The sequence below is a fragment of the Dreissena polymorpha genome, chromosome 4 (genome assembly GCF_020536995.1).
Source record: "Dreissena polymorpha isolate Duluth1 chromosome 4, UMN_Dpol_1.0, whole genome shotgun sequence".
Taxonomy (NCBI): Eukaryota; Metazoa; Mollusca; class Bivalvia; order Myida; family Dreissenidae; genus Dreissena; species Dreissena polymorpha.
In genome coordinates this window covers 52,666,696-52,687,857 of record NC_068358.1, presented here as the reverse complement: position 1 = coordinate 52,687,857, position 21,162 = coordinate 52,666,696, and the positions used below count along the sequence as shown (strand labels likewise).

Genomic DNA, 21,162 nt, shown 5'->3' with positions numbered 1-21,162 from the left:
GACACTAACTAAAAAGACGAATGCTACGGTTATTGTAGGAAAATATGTACGAAATATCTTCGTCACAGTCGGCTTGGGGCGCTAATTTGTCTTTGCTGCATTTTATGAAATTCGTCTTCAATGTAGACTTTTTCCTGCCTATTTTGTGTTATTGTAACATATTTTATAAATTAATTACAATTTAACAAAAATGAACACATATCGCTTTAAATGCATATTTTACAGCAAAAATATACAGACATCTCTTCTTAACCCTATAATATAAATATGCAAAGTATTAGCTAGTTACATCGAATTGAGCCAAAATTGTTGCCTCAACGCACGAAGCACACAGATCTGATAATGATTAAAGTTAACTTATAAAATGTTTGCTGTTCAATTTATCGTTCAACTCAAACTATAATATATGATGTTAATTTAGATTATCTAAAAAACTTCCTTCTTTAATATTTAAACAACAAAATAAACAAACAACGCTTGCTACCATGCGGACATATTCAAGCATTTATAGAGTAACTGAAACTCACCATTGTTTTATAAATATTGTGAATGTATACAGAATCAAAATCTTCACTTTAAATCAGTTGAAATTATTACAATGGCTGGATTCTCATTTTGGAAGTTCTGTGTACACTTTTGGATCGCATGCTGTATTCCGGTTAGAAGCCGTCAGAGTCAGCATGACTGGGTATGTAATCTTTGCTTATGTTCGATGACAATGTATACACGTTTGGGGTTATTTTAATCTTTGTCTCATCCTTTTTTTAAATGCATCGATGGCTTAAGAACAAGAGTAATTTCAGTTGGTATTATCAAATTTGGATGTAAACATTAAATTGTTGTGCTGCTTCAAAATAAGTTTATTATTCTATTTTTTACGTGAAAATAATGTGCACTATCGTTTACATATGCTTAATAAATTCCCTTCAATTTATCAAATGAACGTTTTCAGATAAAGTCATACGAATTAATGAATAATAGCATTTTCGATTTAAAGTGACAGAATGAATGTTAACACCGGTGTTTTGTTTTATTATTTATATACTATTAACTAAGCCATATTTTACTATGAAATAGGTTAAAACCAATATGTCGTCGTTTGAAAACTGCAACAGGACTGAAGCTGTTGTATACGGTTATAACCTAACCGTTTCACCCAGCCCTATTATTCTTCATCCGGACATACATGACAACACCGTTCCACCAATTATCAGAGTGCAGGGTCATGTTATCGTGACGAGAAAAATACCTTCCCATGAAAGCGGAACATTTGAGGTGTGAACTTAAAGAGATAATCGGATTGTCTTAAATGTAAAGTTGACATATGTTAATTATTCACGCGAAGGATTGAAAAACTGACCGACGATTATAACACAATCTGAAATCATTTAGAAATCACGTACTATGTAAACATTATGACTAAGCCCGAAGGATTTAGGATAAGAAATATAAACGATTGCTTATTCCCATAAAATTCATAGTTTTATTGTATATGGGTATCCAAGTCTTCACTGCAATACCCTGTGCAAGTTTTTGATGTATTATTGTTGTATGATTGCAGCTCCTGAACTCGTTCATTTTGTCAGCAGACAACACAACCACTGAACTCTGTCAGATCCTACCACTTGACTTCTGTCACGTGACAGACGTATGTCATATTCTTAGCGAATGGATGAAGTTAACATTCTGTCCCATCTTGTTCGACAACGGCAGCGGTCCTAAGGGATGGAATTGCAAATGCCTGTTCGAACAGGTACGCTAAATTACGTACGGGACCTAACGCAGAATAATTTAATACAAAGCATGACTTCGACAATTTTACAACGTTTTAGGGGACCTCGATTACCTTGTATCATGTTACGAAGTTATTAAACTTATAAACCTCTAAAATGTACATCGGTTGGCGTAGATAAATGGCTAAACAAGTATGTTATAGCAGCCTGCGGTATTTTTGCGGGCTACAACGATTTAAACATGAGTTTAAATACAGGCAAATTCCCGTTAGCGTGGAATGAAGGGATTATAATCACCATACATAAGAAGGGTTATGAATCTGATCATATTAATTATAGAGGCATCTCCCTTATTAAGTAACTTCGCAAAATTGTTTACATGTGTACTCAACCAGCGAATAACAACATGGAGTTAAATTAACGATGTTATATCTGACGCGCAGTTTGGGTTCAGAAAAGGCAGGTGAACAATAGATGCAGTTTTCATGCTCCATTCAATAATTCAAACATATGAAAATATAAATAAGCTATTGTATTGTTGCTTCGTATATATGAAACGTTGATTTAATTCTGTATATTTATATGCACTATTGTTAAAGTTATTTGAGTAAATTTTGACGGCAAAATATTGCGCATTATAATCAGTCAAAGCCTGTGAACGACATTGTAACAACTCCGATTATTTTAATATAGCAATTGGACTAAGACTGGGGGAGATAACATCGCCGATACTTTTTTTCCTCTTTTCGTGGACAGTCTTGAAATCTTTTAACAAATCAGACGTAATGCGGGAATATAAATACATGTTTAATTCTACTTAAATTTTCAGACGATATGGTTGTGATAGGTTAAACGCCGGAAGACCTTCTATTGTCTATGAATCGTTTATATGAATACTGCGGTACCTGGGATTTGCAAGTTAACATACCGAAAACCAAAATTTTTGTTTTCCGCAAACAAAGAGCCACCAAACGTAATGAGCGGTGGTTATATGGTAACGAAAAAATAGACAGTGTAAACGACTGTATATAACTATGTGTAACACGTAATTATACAGTGAACCTCAGTTTCAATACTATCACTTTGCATGGTAAGGGCTTAAAAGCACTCAATCTAATGTTATCCAACCTGAAAACTTACAGTTGTAAATCAAAGGTAGATTTGCAGTTATTATTCGCTTTTGTGTCTTCAGTTATCACATACTTGTGTGAAATATGGGGTTTCTCAAAGTGTAGCGATTTGGGAAATTTGCAACTTAAATACTGCAAAGCTGTTCTTAGTGTCAGAAAATCAACTTCTAGAGTAGCCGTTTACGGTGAACTTGGTAGATACCCGTTGTCTTAAAATAGATATATATGTTTTTTAAAATATTGGTTTCAAAAAGCTTAAAGTGAAAATATTTTATAACGATCCATTTTGGAAGACGGTATGCCTTAAAAGATATTACATCGAACTGGTTCGGGAAGGTTAGGGACTTGCTATCGCAATGCGGATTTAATAATGTGTGGTCTAATAATTCACAAATCAATGAGGGTCATATTTTTGTCTTTGTTCAAAACATCGAGTTATCGACGAAAACTAACAAAAGTGGAAACGAGATATTGATGATAATAGGGTACTAATTGTATACAATGCATTAAAAAAACATTTCGTTTGAATCGTATTAAGAGACTTTTTTTCAAAATATTTGAAAACAGTGATTACGAAATTACGCATCTGTGCACATAACCTGAGAATACATACTGGAAGATATTCTAGAGTTGAACGAAACTTCTGAATCTGCCAGTTATGTGACAGCAATGAAGTAGATTGAAGATGAATAACACTTTTTGTTGATATGTTCTAAATTTCCCCAAATTAGAGAAAATAAGAATTAGAGAAAAACTACATTCAAACGTATTATAGAGTCAGACCTAGTATGTTCAAACTCACAACATTATTTACTACAGAAATTTAAAATGAAATGTTTAAGTTAAGAAAGTACATTTCAGAATCACTGAATATGCGTCATAGTTATACAAATAATGATGTATAAATAGTTTATATGTTCAACTTTGTCTTAAAAGTATTCTGATATTATGGGATATGTTATGCATGTACTTTACTTTTGTTTTCTTTATCTTAAATACCTTATGATATCGTGTGATATGCTATATTTCAACATGTTTAGTTTATATAATATGTTGATATAAATATTGCATTCAAATTAAGTATACATATAATCATGTATTGTGTCGATACTACTTTAATATGTGATTGTAATTCAAACGTATAGTTTGTATTCCTTCTACATTATAATTATTGTTATATTTTACTTATTATATACCATATGCTGATATATGTAATTCATATGCACTAATTGTAATTATAATTCGTAATTGTTCCGTTCCTAGTTATATAAGATGTGGTTTGGATTCGAACTGTAATATTTTGTGCTTCTCCAAATTACAATTATTTATTTACTTTATTGATTATGAAGGAATTGATGTACTAAAACGGTTACATATTTAGCTAGATACACTGTTAAAATGTGATATAAACAGAGCTGTGTTCAAATATCTGTAAAATTCATCGATTACTATTATAAAACATTACTGCAGAATCTACTTACTATATTCATGTATATTGTATGATTATTTTTGTTGAACACTAGAAACTGTAAATTTTATGTTTAATTCAATAAAGTTGTGTTATGTACTGTTCTTAAAGTGCAAGCCTGTCTTTACGTTTACTGTATTTTTAGCAGCCAGAAACTGTTAAAGGGGCCTTTTCACAGATTTTGGCATATTTTGAAGTTTGTAATTAAATGCTTTATATTGATAAATGCAAACATTGGATCTTAAAAGCTCCAGTAAAAAATCAAGAATAAAATTTAAAAAAGTAAAATAGTAGCCGGTAACAGGGCTCGAACCAGTGATCCCCGGAGTTCTGGAGTAAGTCTGAAGTAAAAACGCATTAGCCCTCTCGGCTATTCCGCCGGATATACACATTTAAAGTATTGTTTACCTTATACAAGCAATCTTCGTTATTTCGTAAATTTAAACGACAACAACAGAACTCTCCAAATTATTCAATCGTTTCGCGTTGCAACGCTTTATAATTTTTAGGTTTTCAAATCGCCAAAAGATACATATAAAGGCTATATTGGACTATGGTAAATGTTCAGTAATACTGTTTCCTCACAAATATCATGACTAAAACGAAAATTTGCGAACCTGAAACAACTTTTTTCAATTTGTCAATTTACCAAACCGTGAACAGATCCCTTTAACATGGTACGATTGGATTGACATCAATAATTTAGAATTAATATACTCTTCCTTTTTTCACAGGGGACGTACATAATGCCGCGAGGAGCATTTCCAGTAAACGTATTTTTTCCATTTCGACTACATGCGGATTTCAATATCATAGCGAAGATCAAAGAAAATGGAGTACCATTGGGATGCGGCTCATTCAAATTTTCAGTGCGGTAAGTGCAAACTGTATAAATTGGTTTAGCTGTTTAATTAACGAACAAATGAAAAGCACACGCGCCTCTGAAAATTTTGAAAAGGGAAATAAATCGCACACATGTACACTCATACAAATTTTTTCTGTGTTTTCTTAGTACCATCTCAGTGTAGAATTGCACTGATATATATGCTTAAATACTTATCGTTATTGTAACTTAAAGGCAAAGACAAATTTGCCGAAAGGAAAATAAAGCATTTCTATTTCAACCTAGTATTAACAAATACATGAAATACCGGGATGATATAGAGGATATTTGTTGGATTTTGTGGAATATCGATTTTAATTCACGAGCGATCATAAACAATATATTTATTCAATATATATTATTGATATTCCACGAAATCTAACAAATTTTATTTATATATTTTTATTATGCTTGCAAATGATTATTTTTGTATTTTCCCCATACCGGACAAAAAAGTTCCCCCCCCCCCTAGGGCGCCCGAAATATTATTACATTTATTTTAAAAGGAAACTTATCCGTATGTTTTTATAAACATCAAAGCATAGTAGTCGTTCATGGTAAAATTGCCTTTAATTGGGGGTCACAATGGGGGATCCAAAGATATCTAAAAAAATAGTTCAGGTAAAACAATGAAAATTATCGATAATTTTCACTGTTACATTGTATTTTTCGCTGTTTTAATTCACTGATATTTCTCTATACAACATCGGAAAGCATAAAATAAACACTGATATTTAAATTTTGCTTAACATAAATTAAATAAGACTTGTTGTATTTCTAGTAAATTGTTTGCAATGTGTTGCCTAGTTATATGTGACAGAATATGTACATATCATGCATTATATTTGCATAGTGAAATACCGTTCATGTGGTGAATAACACGTTTTAATTTCGGGGGTCTCTTAATAAACAAATACTTAACAAAGTTTGATTAAGAACATTTGTACAGCCATTTGAAAAAACATTAATATATTACACAAAAGCTCATTATATTGTTTAAGTAGAGTTGATTCAAAACGTATTAAGGTTATTCTAGTTTGTAAATAGCTGAATTAATAATTTATTTCAAAATTCGAATATGTACAAGATAATTTATGACTTGTCCGAATTATGACGGTTAGAAGAACAACTGCTATGAACATAATGGAACTTGAATTATTCACCAAAGTGGGATATACTTACTTTACAAAGCTCTTGTTTACACACATATTCTTATTGGTATCAAGGCTTTCGTAATGTTTTCAGGAAAGCGACTGATCCCGAAGTTTTCAATGTCACGTAGAGGTCATCGTAAATGTGCCGTGGACAACAAGGATGTCGGATTGACAATACCGTCACTTTTTTATGTGGCTTTTGTTGCTTTATTATATAAAAAGAGGCATAGGTTTATTCTTGAACTAGAAGACAATCAAAATAGTGAAATTAAACAGGCATGTTCATGTTTCTTCGAACTTATTCATACTCGGTTGCAATGTGTTCACGAAGGGACAATTACAACTGACACGATCCGACATAATCTCCATTTAAGATACAATTACCAACGGTTCTTTGGGAGTGTTTGAAATATGTTGCAATTCGACACCATCATCACGATCGGGAATTTAATGCATGCCCAAATGATACGGTACGATTTAAACGACAGCGATGTATTTTACGTTTAAATTGATGGCATCCACGGACTGGACCCGAATGATCACCACTATATGTACGAATATAAAAGGATCGTGTTCCCCAAAGTAGTTTGACACTAATAAATGCACGCCGTTACAATACACTATCGTCAATGATATTTTTCGCGACCGCTTATGACTGGACATTGGCTCTATCTTCGAAATTTCCAGAATATCCCATAACCAGCTGGGTATTCGCAACACGTTGAATAGACAATACAATTTAGCAAAGATTCAACCCTGGCTCGATATTCACAATATTCTGAATACTAAATACCAAACCGGGATATCGTCCTTGGCTCGAAATTCGCTCAAATTCGAAATCTCAATACTCAACGGTGTAGTTTGCAATAGCTCGATATACGCTTACATTCGAATACTCAAGATCCAGATGTAATTTGTGTAATCTCGCTACGAAATTTTGTAACGAGTTAAGTCAAAATATAGACCAAAGATTAATACGAAATAAACACTAGTCAATCTCATACTGATATGGCTGGAAAGTGAGCGTCATTAAAAAAGTAAAAAGGATTTAAAACGGCGAAAAATACTTATCTCGGCATGGACGTCGCCATCTTGAATTCCTTCAGATCATCACGTGATTATCCCCGTTGTTCGACTTGATTTCTATTTAGAAAACAAATAGGGTACTCGTATACCGAATTCCATTTTCATGGTTTGGTTTTGCTTGAATTGTTTAGTTTCTAAACGCTGAGTACATATTTCAAAAAACAAATTCTGCACAAAGTACTGTTGTGAATTCAGGACAATGCCAGGGTCGTTATTATTCACGGTTCGAATTTATTATTTTATAGCGATAAAATACGTTGTTTTTTTTTAAACAATGTCGGTGTATGATTCTTTCAACTACTTTATAGATTCCTATGCCCTACATTTGTTAAAAATTGAAATGTTAAGATTAATATTTGAGTCGCTCACAAGGAAATCTTAAACTAAAGTCCACATGAAGAATGATGTAATAAATTTAAGAAAATCTTCCTCCCTTTCAAAGTGCGATCCATGAAAAATACTTTCTGCCCGAACATAAAACCTGAGTGAACCATATGTTCGATATATAGAGAGAATTATTTTACCGTTATATTAAGGAGCATTTCAACTATTCATACGATTCGTTATATAACAAACTATTATCTTCTAAAAAGTACGTATTAAATGATTTGGAACAAAATCTGTATTAATATACTAAGAAAAGTTTGGCACATTCTGCGGGAGCGGGAAAATCAAAAGTAGTAAAATCTTTATGTAATGAATTTACATCAGGTACCTTTATATGCATGCACATCTATTATATGTATATAAATAACGGGAGTTCAGTTTAGAAAAATTCTCATTGAATAAGTTTCTTTTTCGAAGCATGAATGATGTCGAGCCTAACTGGAGGCATTATAAAACAATGTTTTGCATTGAATATAGTCAACATTTCATTATTGTAACCTTATTTTTAGATACATAGCATGAATACAATTTTTAAAATTTAAGTATACCGGCATTTCCCCTTTTACATTCCGACGAAAAAGTTTAAAGAAGTTTTTTCAAAACATGAATCTTTTACACACCGCTGCAATCAAGCAAGAACAGTCGATTCCAATCTCCTCCAGCTCACCAGAGAGCAGATCCTTCACAGGCGCTAATGTTGAACACAGACCACGTACTTCTCTGTAGCAGATAACTAACCACTTGTACACTGTAAACTGAACCTGTAAATGGAAAAGATGTGAAATACTGTAAAAGTACATAGACAATGTGTCATGTTAAAATGAATCATTTTGAGAAAAGTAAAAACAGGCTTTTAGTTCTGATCAAGGGCTTCTGAAAGAAACACTGTATTATCATATACATATTTAGGAACATTACGTGATTCTGACTATTTGTTAATTATTCACAATGTCGCATATTAATATCTACTGCACTGGGAAACATTTTTATATTTGCCCTAGATACATGTGCCGGTTCAAAGTAAAAGTCGCATACGCTATAAACAAAAATAGGTGTGATACTTTAACTTTATGTGTATTGATGTATTAAAAGTGTGTGGTTGATTAGGTATCCCCACCTCCACACCTATGATTTCAAGATTGATTACACAAGGATGTACTTTTCCTTTGGTATGTAACTTTACTGAAAACACACACAATTAGACGAACCTTGCTGTTAAATTCCGTCTCCTACTCAGAGTGACCATTCAATCCAATTAAGTCGATAAATTAATAATCAAAGCGAGTGTCACCTCGCTGAATAGAAAAAAAAAGTTTTCTTTATCTATATCATTATTCACAGTTTACTGTTGTTCTGCTCGGTCCTTTTTTTGTATTTAACCTCTACATCTGCAACGATTTAATTATAAACGGGTCATCTAAACATTCCATCTATAGAATTGCATTCTTACTTGCATGTACCTTGCATTATCGACTTCCACTTTCCTTTACGGTTGGTTTTACATTTGAGACTTTAATATTTATTTAAAGCTATCCAAAATAACATAATTTAGTTTTATGTTTTAACAAGGATGTAACATATTTATTATTGGTTTACATTATTTATTTGTACGTCTTAAATGTGAAGACCTAATGTTTTACATACAATTGCCATATACGGCTGCCGTATCCGTCCCACCCACCCCACACAAATTTACTGGAAACTTAGATACCAAATATATATGTATATATATATATATATATATATATATATATATATATATACTTACCGTATTCTGTTGATTGGTGTATTTTGACTTCTTATATGTTACGTACGGCTGGTAAGTTAAGACTTGCAACTTGTGACTTGAGACATGGTACTTGACGCGTTACGAGGCTGTATTTCAGGATGGCAAATACAAATAATAAAAAGAAGATCTGAGTAAGTATGTTAATGTGTGTTTTGTGTGTATTTTACATTTATAATTACGTGCTTTCAAATGGCCAGGCGGATATTCGGACGGACAAAAAAGTGGAGTCAAGTTAAGTGTTTGCATGTTTTTTGAAAAAGTTTTAAGGAAATTCTCCATCGATGCTGCATAATTGAGGGTCGGGGTTGTGTGAAAGACATCCTTCATAAGAGCATACGGATTAGCATTCAGTGAGTGCGATAACCATTCTGATAGAATTGCTCTCTTTCAGCAGATTCCTTAACAACGCTAACACATATTACACACAAGCCGAATCAACGAACTGACAAAATAGAAGTTTTATTAAACGAACTTGTTCACACTTGAGCAAAAGCACAATTTTCAATAGCGTTTTAACATTCATGACTAAGTAAATTGTTAAAATTATAGTTTCGTTTATTAATACATAGCAAGTTAAATAAATAGTTTTTATCATATTACCAGATGAAAATCGATATTATAGCAACGATCGTATAAACTGAAGCTTTTATACTATCGCAATTTTTAGATCAGATTTGGGTTTTTCCAAAAATTGGAGAATATGTTATTGTCAACTACGGAAAGATAAAATCGTCAAAAAATGCGATATTGTATAATTACTAATGAAAAAGGGGAGGAAATAATAGGATAAATAGAATAGTATATGAGTTTTGGATTAAGAACAAGTTTATCATGCACGGCTCGAACCATGGTAGCGCTCGGCAGGCCTCGCGCTACCTTGGTTCTAAGCCTCGCATGATACACTTGATCTTTTTCCAAAACTCACATAATATTCTATATTTCTTTCATCAGTTAGTTGATAAAAATGTGAATTACTGGCATAGAATTTCCCATGTCTGCTCAGAGGAGTATGCTGTTCAGTGGTAGCGAGTTACGTTTTGCTCCTAAAGGTCTCGCAATCGAATATCTGGGCGTTTTTAAAAATCTAACTCTTTTTCCATGCAGTTCTAATTATGTTATGCTGTTCCAAATATTTTTGTATGTAAATTTTTATACATCTGTTATAAGTCCCTTAAAACGTTAACCACGAGGCTTTTTTTAACGCTTGTTCCCCTTCAGGAGTTCAAACTTTCGAAGAGCGAACTTTGTGATGCTTACTGCTATGTTTTCAAAAAACGTTCAATAAAATACTGACTATACTTGCATTAAGATTTATTTATGTACATTTTTTAAACACTTACGTCTGGAAGTATATTGTATATATCAAAAGAAACACTTCCATAAACACGGTACGATGGGACTGACATGCTCAATGGCCTTACGATTTATATTTATTATAAATGAAAGATGCAAGTCGCACGAAAGTTACACTTAGTAAGAACTTAAACAATAAAACAAGATGTCAAATGTGTCTGTAATAAATAGAGAATAACAGGTTACTGCCTGATCGATTTTTTATATATCGTTATATAACGACGAGGCTTGCCTGATAAATTACAGAAAGATCAGGCAGTAACTGTTTTTCTGTTTATCATACCTCTACGTTCCAGATTTTAAAGAAATAATGAAAATATCGCTAAAAACTGTTTAAGAGGGAAAGAATATGACCCCTGTCGTTTGACGTGTTAATAATGACGTCATGAGCACGCGCGCTTAATTTTTGTAAAAAGTGTTTTTTGCTGTTTGTGTTTCATTTTGTGGTTAAAATATTGATCTATTAATCTTGGTATCGAATTGTATGTTTTGTTGAATCTGGCCCCGTAATTACCAACCGATTCTTAGACTTAATAATAAAGAATAGACTTAGAACCAAGAAAGTGTTTGAATATTTATCCTACAGCTAAATGATTTTATAGAACAAATACGACTCATAAAGAAAAGATAAGGTTTTCTCCACAGTTTCTTTCACACTTATTTCTAGAACATTACGTAGGGACTAGTTTTTTTGGCCTTTAACCCCTGATTGCGTCATTTAGGTCATTGGGTACGCAGTCGTTTAACGCGTTTACGAGTGTGTGTGTGTTAACGATGGATTACTATTATATTATGAATGTGAAAAACACAGTGTTTGGATATAAAACTGGAATGAAACTGGTGAGACTGCATTTTCGATTTAGTTAAAATGTCGAATGTACTCGAATAACGCGATGTTTTGTTGAACAATTGATGGATTAAATTTAAGAAAAGTGTCAGTGAATTGTTCTTTAACTTTTTGAATGAAATCGATGTCGAATTAAAATGGTAATTTCTTTGATGGTTTAGTCGTTCCTTTGTCAGTCGATCAAAGAATGTCTATCCACAAAGAATTGCCTGCTTACGTCCAGTGCTTTAAAATGGAAAAGATGGATGGCGATGAAGAAATTTGTCTAGAATTTTAACTCGTCATGGAAGCAAATTAAACATTACGAAAATAAACATGGACGTGGTTATTATACAACTTCGGTGAGTAGAACAATAATTTTATGTATGTAAGTATAAAGTGTGTAAAAAGAAGAGTTGTTTTAAGACTAAAATTAACAATATCGGCGGGAATAAATGCTGAATCATGCTTAACGTAGCCACGGTATGTGTCTACACATTTTGTAAATTTCAAAATGGCAGGAGCCATGTTTGTTTTTTTTGTTTTTTTACAGTGGTGAAACAAGAATTGTAGTTTGAACACAACCGTCTGTGTTCTACTTGATTGTGTTACATTTGGAACGCTGATTAAATTTGAATCGAGGCGTATAGCGATATTTTGTCTCGTTACTTTTCTTTTGCGTGGAATTCTTAAGGACTATTTCGATTTCCGTAAACAGGAAAGATCACAATTTATATTACTACGCAATGTTAGATGCAGTTAATTTAATGTGTTTTTGCTTTTATTTTAGGAATAAATTAAATAAAACAATATTGTAGGATAAATAGAATAATATGTTAGTGTGATTGTGTACTTAAATGTATCCCACTCGTGTCAGAAAGGCTTACAAGGCTCGGCAAGCCTCGCCATGTAAACCTTTCTTCACTCGTGGGATAAATTTAAGTACACAATCACACTAACATAGTATTCTCTATATACAGGCCTCCAGGTGATTATGTCATTAACAACATGTTCTATATAAAGAATAATATAGTTAGAGATGTTTACTGCAGAGTTTGACACAAAATTAAAGAAATTCTTGAATATTCTGAATATTCTAATTTAAAGAATTTTCTTTATTCGTAGACTTAAGTCTAAGAATTGTTTGGTGAATACGGGCCCTGATTCGCTTTTACTAAAATGATTACTTTATAGTTGATTCCGAGTAATATGACCATCAACCACACATGACTGATATAAGAACTTCCTGTTGGCCATGATATAAAAAATATATCATGCAACGTTATATCAGGTAGATATCAATGTGGTGGTATGATATATTTAAATAAGGTTATCCCCATTTGCCACCAACTTACGGTTGTGACTGGAATACACGTACACTTCTTGCGAGCTGTCAAATCTAATATCACATTTACGATATACTGGCTTTGTCTTCACATGAGAAACTGCTCAGTGGCATGTCGTTGATGATAAGGCAATCGACCATAATTGTGAATCGTCGATGTTTTTTGTTCCTTGACCGTTGTCAACAGTTTAATACAACGATCAACCATATGTGATTATCACAATGACTCGTAACTAAGAATTTTTTTAAGAACAACACCATTTAAATCAATCATGAATAACCAGAATCCTAAATTATTGTACATCATGGTCTCTTACTTATGCCTTAGCCTGTATTGCTACTAATCCGCCATTGTAGTCGATTGGCGCTTGGATTTTAATGACGAGGAATTATTATTATTATAACGAATATGATGATGATGAAAATGACGATGATGATGATAATGATACCACAATTAAATTCGCTTCAGCAAGTAGACGCTTTATTCCCTATTGGGTCTTGTAAATTTGCCGTGAACCAGTAATTCACAAATAGTTGATCAGGAATATAATTTCACGAATGTTGGCAGGTTCATTTAAGTTCCGTTTGTAGATAAGATAAATAAATGATTAACAAACTCTTTTAAAATTTTAATAAATCCGTTACAAGATTTCCGTTTGGCTTATCTCAACATGAATGAGAATAAATGTCCTGGTACTTCTGATATTGTGTTTCATTTTAATTTACACGTTAACCATGTGGCGCCGTCTTATGATATTGATAATTCTGATCCTTATACAAGTCATAGGATTAGACTCCTGTCAGGTAGTGTAGTGGTGATGGTGGTGTTTATGGTGGTGCTGTGGATGATGATGCTTATTTGGTCGAATAGGTGGTAGTGTTTATTGTAACATCAGTCATGGGTTTTGAAAACTTTATATAATACAGTAACGTATAGTTAAGCTGCTGTTATTGCCATCGCGGAGATTAATAATATAATAATACTATTAATAATAATGTATTGGTGTATATTTAAGCTGGTGTCCAGTTCGAAAGAGGACAACTTCCGGTTTAGCAACTGCAATAACACTGATGTTCCCATTTACTTCAAGAACATCACCGTCAGACCGGATCCCTTGGTGATATTAACAGAGCAGTGGCCCATTAACGTAACGTTCGATATCCTCGTCATGAAGAACATCACTCGTATGGAGGTAGGTTTTCAAGGGACGTCATTAGTTATAGATGATAAATTCTTAAAGATGTTGATAAAAGTAATGACATGATGCTCAATTCAGGTAGAAAAAGAGTTGAGATTATCAAATAACAATATTGTATTGATACATGAAAACATTCTGGAAATTAAATGAAACATATATCGTATTGGAATTCCTCTTGTGCTTCATAAAATTGTAACAAGCAAAGTCGTTGAATGGATGTCCACAGACAAATACAGTGTGTTTATGGATGGTGTCAAGTCCCTTGATGTTTGGAAGAGATCTACGGTTATGGGTCTTGCAGGTTACTCAGCCTACGATGATTGAACACCTACATGCTTCGTAACAAAATAAGACATATTGAATCAACATTTTTACACACAGCCGTATTATCGAGAACCATTTCAGTAATTTATTGCAGAATCTCTTGAGGCATATTGAAGCTATGGTTAAATAATGAATAATTCATCAAAGTGTGATTTTTTACCTTAATGTGTGACCCTGACTTTGCGCCTAATGTTATTAGCCGTGCATGTAAGTCATACACAGATAATTGAGAACAAAAGTGTTAAGTGTCATGCCTGGGGATCATATATTATTGGAGATCAGTGTTCGACAAATCCATTGCCCGGAGCCCGGGGGCCACCGAAATTTTTCATCGGGCTACTGAAATTTTCAAGCTCACGCCCGCCGGGCTACTATAAAACTATAAGAGCGGTAGCCCGGTTTATTGACAGACATACGTAGAATAAACGCGCTGACCATGTGTTTGTTCACTGTGGATTGCTTATAATCCGATATCAAATTGCAATCAATTATCTGATCAGTCACCGATCACTTGCGGTAATGTCGATTGTAAACAGTAACAGTGTATTTTAATCATCCAAGCAGAATCAATATTTGTCGTTTGCTTATAATATAATGAGAGCCGTTTGGATAGTTTGCGCACATGATGCAACGTCATTTCACAATTTACCGCAACAATGAGTAATAGCGGCAACGTTTTTGATGTCGTTAAATATCCAAGGACGCCGAACATTAAATAAATCAAAACTATAGCGGATTCTTCAAAACGGTAACGAAACCGAAAATGAATATTATTTACAACGGTGTGAACGCGGTTAACACCAGCCGCCAATTGTATAAACGGTGGTTTAAATTAACTGTGGTAATTTGATTACCGCAGTTATTTACATGGTTAGGTTACCACCGTTTATTTTCCTTTGTATAAACGATGGTTACCGTGCGGTTACCTAACCATTTAAATTTGTAAACTTACCGCAGTAAAATTACCAACAATGCAATACTAAACATGACGTCATTTTCGCGCAAATTGTCAATTTGACAGACGACGTTTGACAAAATGGAAACTGTCAAGAGAGCGAAAGCTTTCAGCGACCGTGAAACCGAAGCAATTACGGACTTCATGAAAGTAAATTTACACAAACTTCGAGCGAACCATGGCTCGGGCGGTCCGGGCATGGTTGTTCGAGTGAGAGACATTTGGAATGAACTTTTAGACAACGTTAATGCCTGTGGAAATGGCCCCAGGACCATTCAACAAGTCAAAGAAAAGTGGCGAAACATGGTAAATATAGAATTAGTATGTCTTTTATTAGAAATTTATATAAAATAGACAATTTCCATTGAACGAGTGAAAATGATTTAACGTACGACAAAATTAAGCACTGAGGAATATATTTTGCGGTGGTGGGCTTGAACCCTCGACTGCCGTAGTAAAAACACGTTTTTTCTTTTCAATTCATAGATCTACAATTCACCTATTAATGCCAGAATATCATAGAATGTCAAAAGGCGAAATGAAATGTATATATTTATGTTATATTTATTTTAGACAATAAACGCGAAATCAGAGGTTTTAAGGGAGCGGAACCATGCTGCCGCTACGGGGGGAGGACCGCAATTGCCAGAGATGTCACAAACCTCGCAGGCGGTGGCGAGTCTCTTCGCCAACACGGCCTCGTTCCATGGCATCGTGGACGATGCAGATACCCTCATCGGTTTGTTCAAATTCAATATTGTTTTAAGATAAAAGTAATACAAATGAAAGATATTCCCGATTTTTCATCTTCATAAATCAATATTTTTACTTTGTTGCAATAATTCAACTCTCAGCTTTATAACCCAAATCATCAAAAGCTCTGGGAGTAAGTTTATATGGACTATATGTTTACCATACCCAAAGATAACAAATACCAGTATGAAAAAATAATCGAATAATTCAAACGATTTCTTCTCTTACCTTGTGCTATTAATTATCCATTGTCATTGATAAATTAGATCCTTTCCAATCATTTTCGAAACAATATCAGTTACACTCCTAACACATTCACGCGTTTCTAATAAATCCAAATCGTTCTAGCGGATACTCCTCCATCGCCGAGTTTCCTGGGTCTGCCCATGCTTGATATTATTGCCGCCATGGACATCCCAGATCCCTTCGGTGTGGCGGAAACCGTTCAAGACAGTAAGTACAAACACTTAAAAACTCCATGCTTTAACTTTCAAGCACCAAAATACGACTGTCCACTTCGACATCCACAGTCTAAATGACGTTGACTTACAACAGCGACTGTTCCAAAAATGTTTGGGTGAACTCAATGTCTATGCTTTTTACATGTGCATTGTGTAAATAAAAAAAAAATCTTCCTTGGTTATAATTATATCAAAGATGCACAAATATTCGCCACTTTTACGTTTGATGACAATATACGTTTGAAAATGCGGTTTTGATCAGTTCCATGCTATTTAAATGAATATGAGTATTTTATTCTTCACATAAATTACCCATGTTATTAATGAGCGATTCCATAGAGACACCGTGTTGGTGCAATTCTTAGGGGTCCAATGAGGGCAAACTATTGCCTTTATTTTTCGTAATAGATAAAGATTTGTTTAATTTAATTTCCAGATACGTCGAGAACCAAGGAAAAAACTACCGGTAAGTTCTTTCATCAAAATTACTAAAAGTCTATAAAGCAATTTGTACGAAATAATTATTTTTTATTTGTATATTTTAACAGTGTCTTTAATGAATTGTATACATCACAAAATGTTATGCTACTATTACAAATACTTCTAGCAGGACCACTAACATTACAAGTGCTACCACTACCACTACAACTACTTTGTTTCTGCTAATGCTACTTCTAGTGCTACTACTTCTACTACAACTGCTACTTCTAGTGCTTAGTACTAATACTACTTCTACTGCTACTACTCATACTTATGTAAATACTACTATTACTACTACTATCACCACCACCAACAACACTACAACCACCACCACCACCACCTACCACATTTACTTCAGTTTTCCTCTTTTATTCTGTAAAATAACTTAAAACTATCAAATATATTTGAATATTTGTTGTTCAATTCTAGCAACATCTGTTCCATCCACATCAACAACAGAGTCAAGTGATACTAGCAGAAAGAGGTATTAAATTGGATATGTAATCTGAGAACTATAATTATTGATTATTCATGAGTATTCTTTTTGATGGATTATTTTTTATTAGCAAGTTTATGAAATGTTAATGCTTGATAATATTATGTCTTTTTGTTTAACCTTCAATTTTATTAAACATGTTGTACATTTAAATGTAAGATCAATTACATGTACTTTGTGACATACTTTTTTAACATTGATCTTTAAGGACACTAAAAGATGCCCAATTAGAAGCCCTGGAAAGACAGGCAGAGATGTGTAGGGCGGGAGCAGACTGCTTCAGGAAAGTGGCTAGACTAGCAGACTTGCTTATAGCAAAACTAGATAAACAATGAACACATTATTCTTGTTAATGTTATTTTACTGTTCAATATTTTTGTTTGATCCTTTGATTTGTTAATAACAACAACAGTTAATAATATAATTTATTTTTTCTTAATATGTTCATGCATTTTCACCATGTTAATTACAATAAATATTTCATTTTCCTATACAATGATGTTACTGTTTATATATAATCCAAAGCTTATAGTACTTATATTATAAATTGCACTATTTCTTTATAAAATTAATTAACACAAAGAAATAAAATGGCATTAAAATGTAAACAAGAATAGCAAATGTATGTGGTATTTTAAAAATGAACTTATTATAACAAAAAAAACCCATGGAAAACACTTAAACATCATACAAAATACTGTTCAATCAGCCTATTTCTAACACCACGTCCGTCCATCGGTCCGTCAAAGTTCTGTATGTCTGGTTGTTCGTCAAGGTCGTCTTGAACATTCGGGTTCGGTTCCCCCCACATCCGTCTCATGTTGTGCAGTACAGCGCACGCCAACACTATCATGGTAACCTTTGCAGGCTTCATTCTTATCTGAAAATTGCCATAATTATTTGTAATTAATAATTAAAAACTAATTATAACAAGCAAATACGTTAAAATGATATCCCCTGCCCATTTCAAAATTGTGACAGACGGATGGACAACGCAAAAAACAAAATTATCCAGATAACAAGAGGGCCATGATGGCCCTGAATCGCTCACCTGACTTACCAAATACAATCCCAACCCAGATTTCATCAAGATAAACATTCTGACCAAATTTCATAAAGATTGGATGAAAAATGTGACCTCTAGTCTACACAAGGTTTTTCTATTATTTTACCTAGTGACCTAGTTTTTTTACCCCAAGTGACCCAAATACAATCCCAACCTAGATTTCATCAAGATAAACATTTTTATCAAATTTTATAAAGATTGGATGAAAACTGTGACCTCTACTGTCTACACAAACAAATTGTTGACGGACGCACGCACACACGCACGCACACACAACGGACACCGGACATCACACGGTCACATAAGCTCACCATGTCACTTCGTGACAGGTTAGCTAAAAACAGATGGACAACGCAAAAACAATATCCTCCTCCAGATAAAATTATGACAGAAGGAAGGACAGACAAGTCAGCAGCTATATGCTCTCCCTTGATGGAGCACAAAATCTCAAATCTGTAATTTTTAAGTACACAGATGTGTACATACTTCTGGAAAAAATGCTGGTCAGTTTAGGGGTTTAGCGTACGACCTTACATGAAGCATTTGTGTAACCTTGACCGTTGATGTGAATCATATGACCTTATATGAAGTATATTTTGTGATGTTGACCTTAACCCTAGACATGAAACTATACCTTAATCCTAGACATAAATCTTACATATGACACACAACAAGGAAGAAGATAGAGAAGAATTATGGAAGGTTATTACATCAGGACATTTTGAGAATCCATTTTAGTATGGTAGAATCCTTACCAAGTAAGGTATATTTAATAAGATGTGTGATTTTGACCTTTGTGTATGACTTTGACCATGACCCTAGCAAACTAGATCTTATATTTGAAACTCAGCTAGATAATCGATAACAATTGTGGAGAATTATTACAGAATCCCTTGATGCATAGTAAAGGAATGACTAAATAATGAATAATTCATAAAATTTGTGACCTTTGACCTCAGCCCCTAGCATTAAGGGTGTTAAATTAGAAGCACCTCAAGATGATTGAGAACACCTATGGAAAGTTTTATGGTTCTGGCTCATAGGTAACCTTGTGGTTTAAGTGTTTATACAATGGGCTGCAGATAATTAGTTTGCATTGTCAATTAATGATTGGATTAAAGGAGCGACTGTTAATCGACAATCCCATATATGCCCGATTTATATTTTTAAAACCAAATTATGGGTGGGTAATATAGACGATAAGAGTAATAAACACAAACGTTTGAAATTTTCGAAAGTGTCGAATGAATTTCGGCATATGGTTCTATTTAAAGATATGATGAAATAAGCTCCCAATCAGGACCGTTGTATTGCAACATGCGTAAATCACCTGACACGATTTGCACAGGTCATGTACAGCTATTTTAGGTTACAAATTATACATTAAATAAATGAATTTCTTTGTCCAGATAAATGCGCGCGAAAATTGGCGTGGGTGTATTTATTTGTAAATTAAAATTTCGTAGCAGGTGCAACATTGAGATCATTGAATTTCCATTAAAAGTTTCGTTGTGAATTTCAACAAAAGTACCGGGGGATCTAGAGAATTAGTTGGCATTGACATTTCCTCTTAATAAAATATCATGTAAACACGCTGTATCGTTACCGTTACGCTGTATCAGTTTCTTCATTATTGAAACAATTATTGTATTGTATACTGACTGCACACAAGTGTCGTAACATACGAATGCAATACGTAAATTCGGACAGACATTAAAGTCGGACACAAGTAAATAAATGATTTAATACTCTCTTGATTTCTGTGAAACTCGGTTTTTGTTGTTAAAAAGGGCAAGTGCGTTGAGTAACACCATAAGAGTCGATAGTATTGATCATCTAAACGCTTTATTTACGTTTCCGACTTTACGTACTGTCCGAATTTAAGCACGCATACATGTGCACATACATGTAATATCTACATGTAGTATATGATTTTCTTTTGTACATTTACATTTAAAACGCAAGAATGACTCTCGCAGACAGGTGTTTACGGTGCCTGCGCAGCATCGCGGTGATCACGGGTGTTCCCGTTAACGATAGCATGCAATCGCGGCGATTTCGGGTGTTCACCGCGGTCAGTAGCGTGTCCACCAACCCCCCCCCCCCCCCGCCCGCGTAATGTCACCAATCGGGAAAGTGAACAACGCGGACAGGCGTTTTTGTTTAAGTACACGGCCTGTACCGAACATTAATTTATGATATTGACTGTGTACATCAGAATACATGCTGTATTATGTATATGTATGTATACATAATAAGTATATGCACGGAGCG

At 33.8% G+C, this 21,162-nt stretch overlaps 3 protein-coding genes across 3 annotated transcripts in view; all 3 read left to right on the top strand.

The window, feature by feature from the left end:
- Positions 1–21,162, top strand: part of LOC127876121 (ganglioside GM2 activator-like) — an 88,418-nt gene that overhangs the window by 10,740 nt on the left and 56,516 nt on the right. The window lies entirely within an intron of this gene.
- On the top strand, positions 496–7,768 carry LOC127876117 (uncharacterized). Its single transcript, XM_052421060.1, has 5 exons — positions 496–688; positions 1,078–1,275; positions 1,562–1,753; positions 5,066–5,205; positions 6,460–7,768. The coding sequence occupies exons 1-5, from the start codon at positions 599–601 to the stop codon at positions 6,494–6,496; spliced, it is 657 nt and encodes a 218-aa protein (XP_052277020.1). The 5' UTR covers positions 496–598; the 3' UTR covers positions 6,497–7,768.
- LOC127876112 (uncharacterized) lies at positions 13,837–18,268 on the top strand. The gene is made up of 7 exons (XM_052421049.1): positions 13,837–13,958; positions 14,171–14,347; positions 16,206–16,371; positions 16,734–16,838; positions 17,283–17,312; positions 17,756–17,810; positions 18,031–18,268. The coding sequence occupies exons 1-7, from the start codon at positions 13,890–13,892 to the stop codon at positions 18,155–18,157; spliced, it is 729 nt and encodes a 242-aa protein (XP_052277009.1). The 5' UTR covers positions 13,837–13,889; the 3' UTR covers positions 18,158–18,268.

Bases quoted from the DNA above. Each gene is read 5' to 3' on its own strand.
- LOC127876117 (XM_052421060.1), top strand. From the start codon at position 599: ATGGCTGGATTCTCATTTTGGAAGTTCTGTGTACACTTTTGGATCGCA. The intron at 1,754-5,065 runs GTACGCTAAATT...CTTTTTTCACAG, and splicing joins GCAAATGCCTGTTCGAACAG to GGGACGTACATAATGCCGCG. The intron at 5,206-6,459 runs GTAAGTGCAAAC...TAATGTTTTCAG, and splicing joins TCATTCAAATTTTCAGTGCG to GAAAGCGACTGATCCCGAAG.
- LOC127876112 (XM_052421049.1), top strand. From the start codon at position 13,890: ATGTGGCGCCGTCTTATGATATTGATAATTCTGATCCTTATACAAGTC. The intron at 13,959-14,170 runs GTAGTGTAGTGG...TGTATATTTAAG, and splicing joins TAGGATTAGACTCCTGTCAG to CTGGTGTCCAGTTCGAAAGA. The intron at 16,372-16,733 runs GTTTGTTCAAAT...AAATCGTTCTAG, and splicing joins CGATGCAGATACCCTCATCG to CGGATACTCCTCCATCGCCG.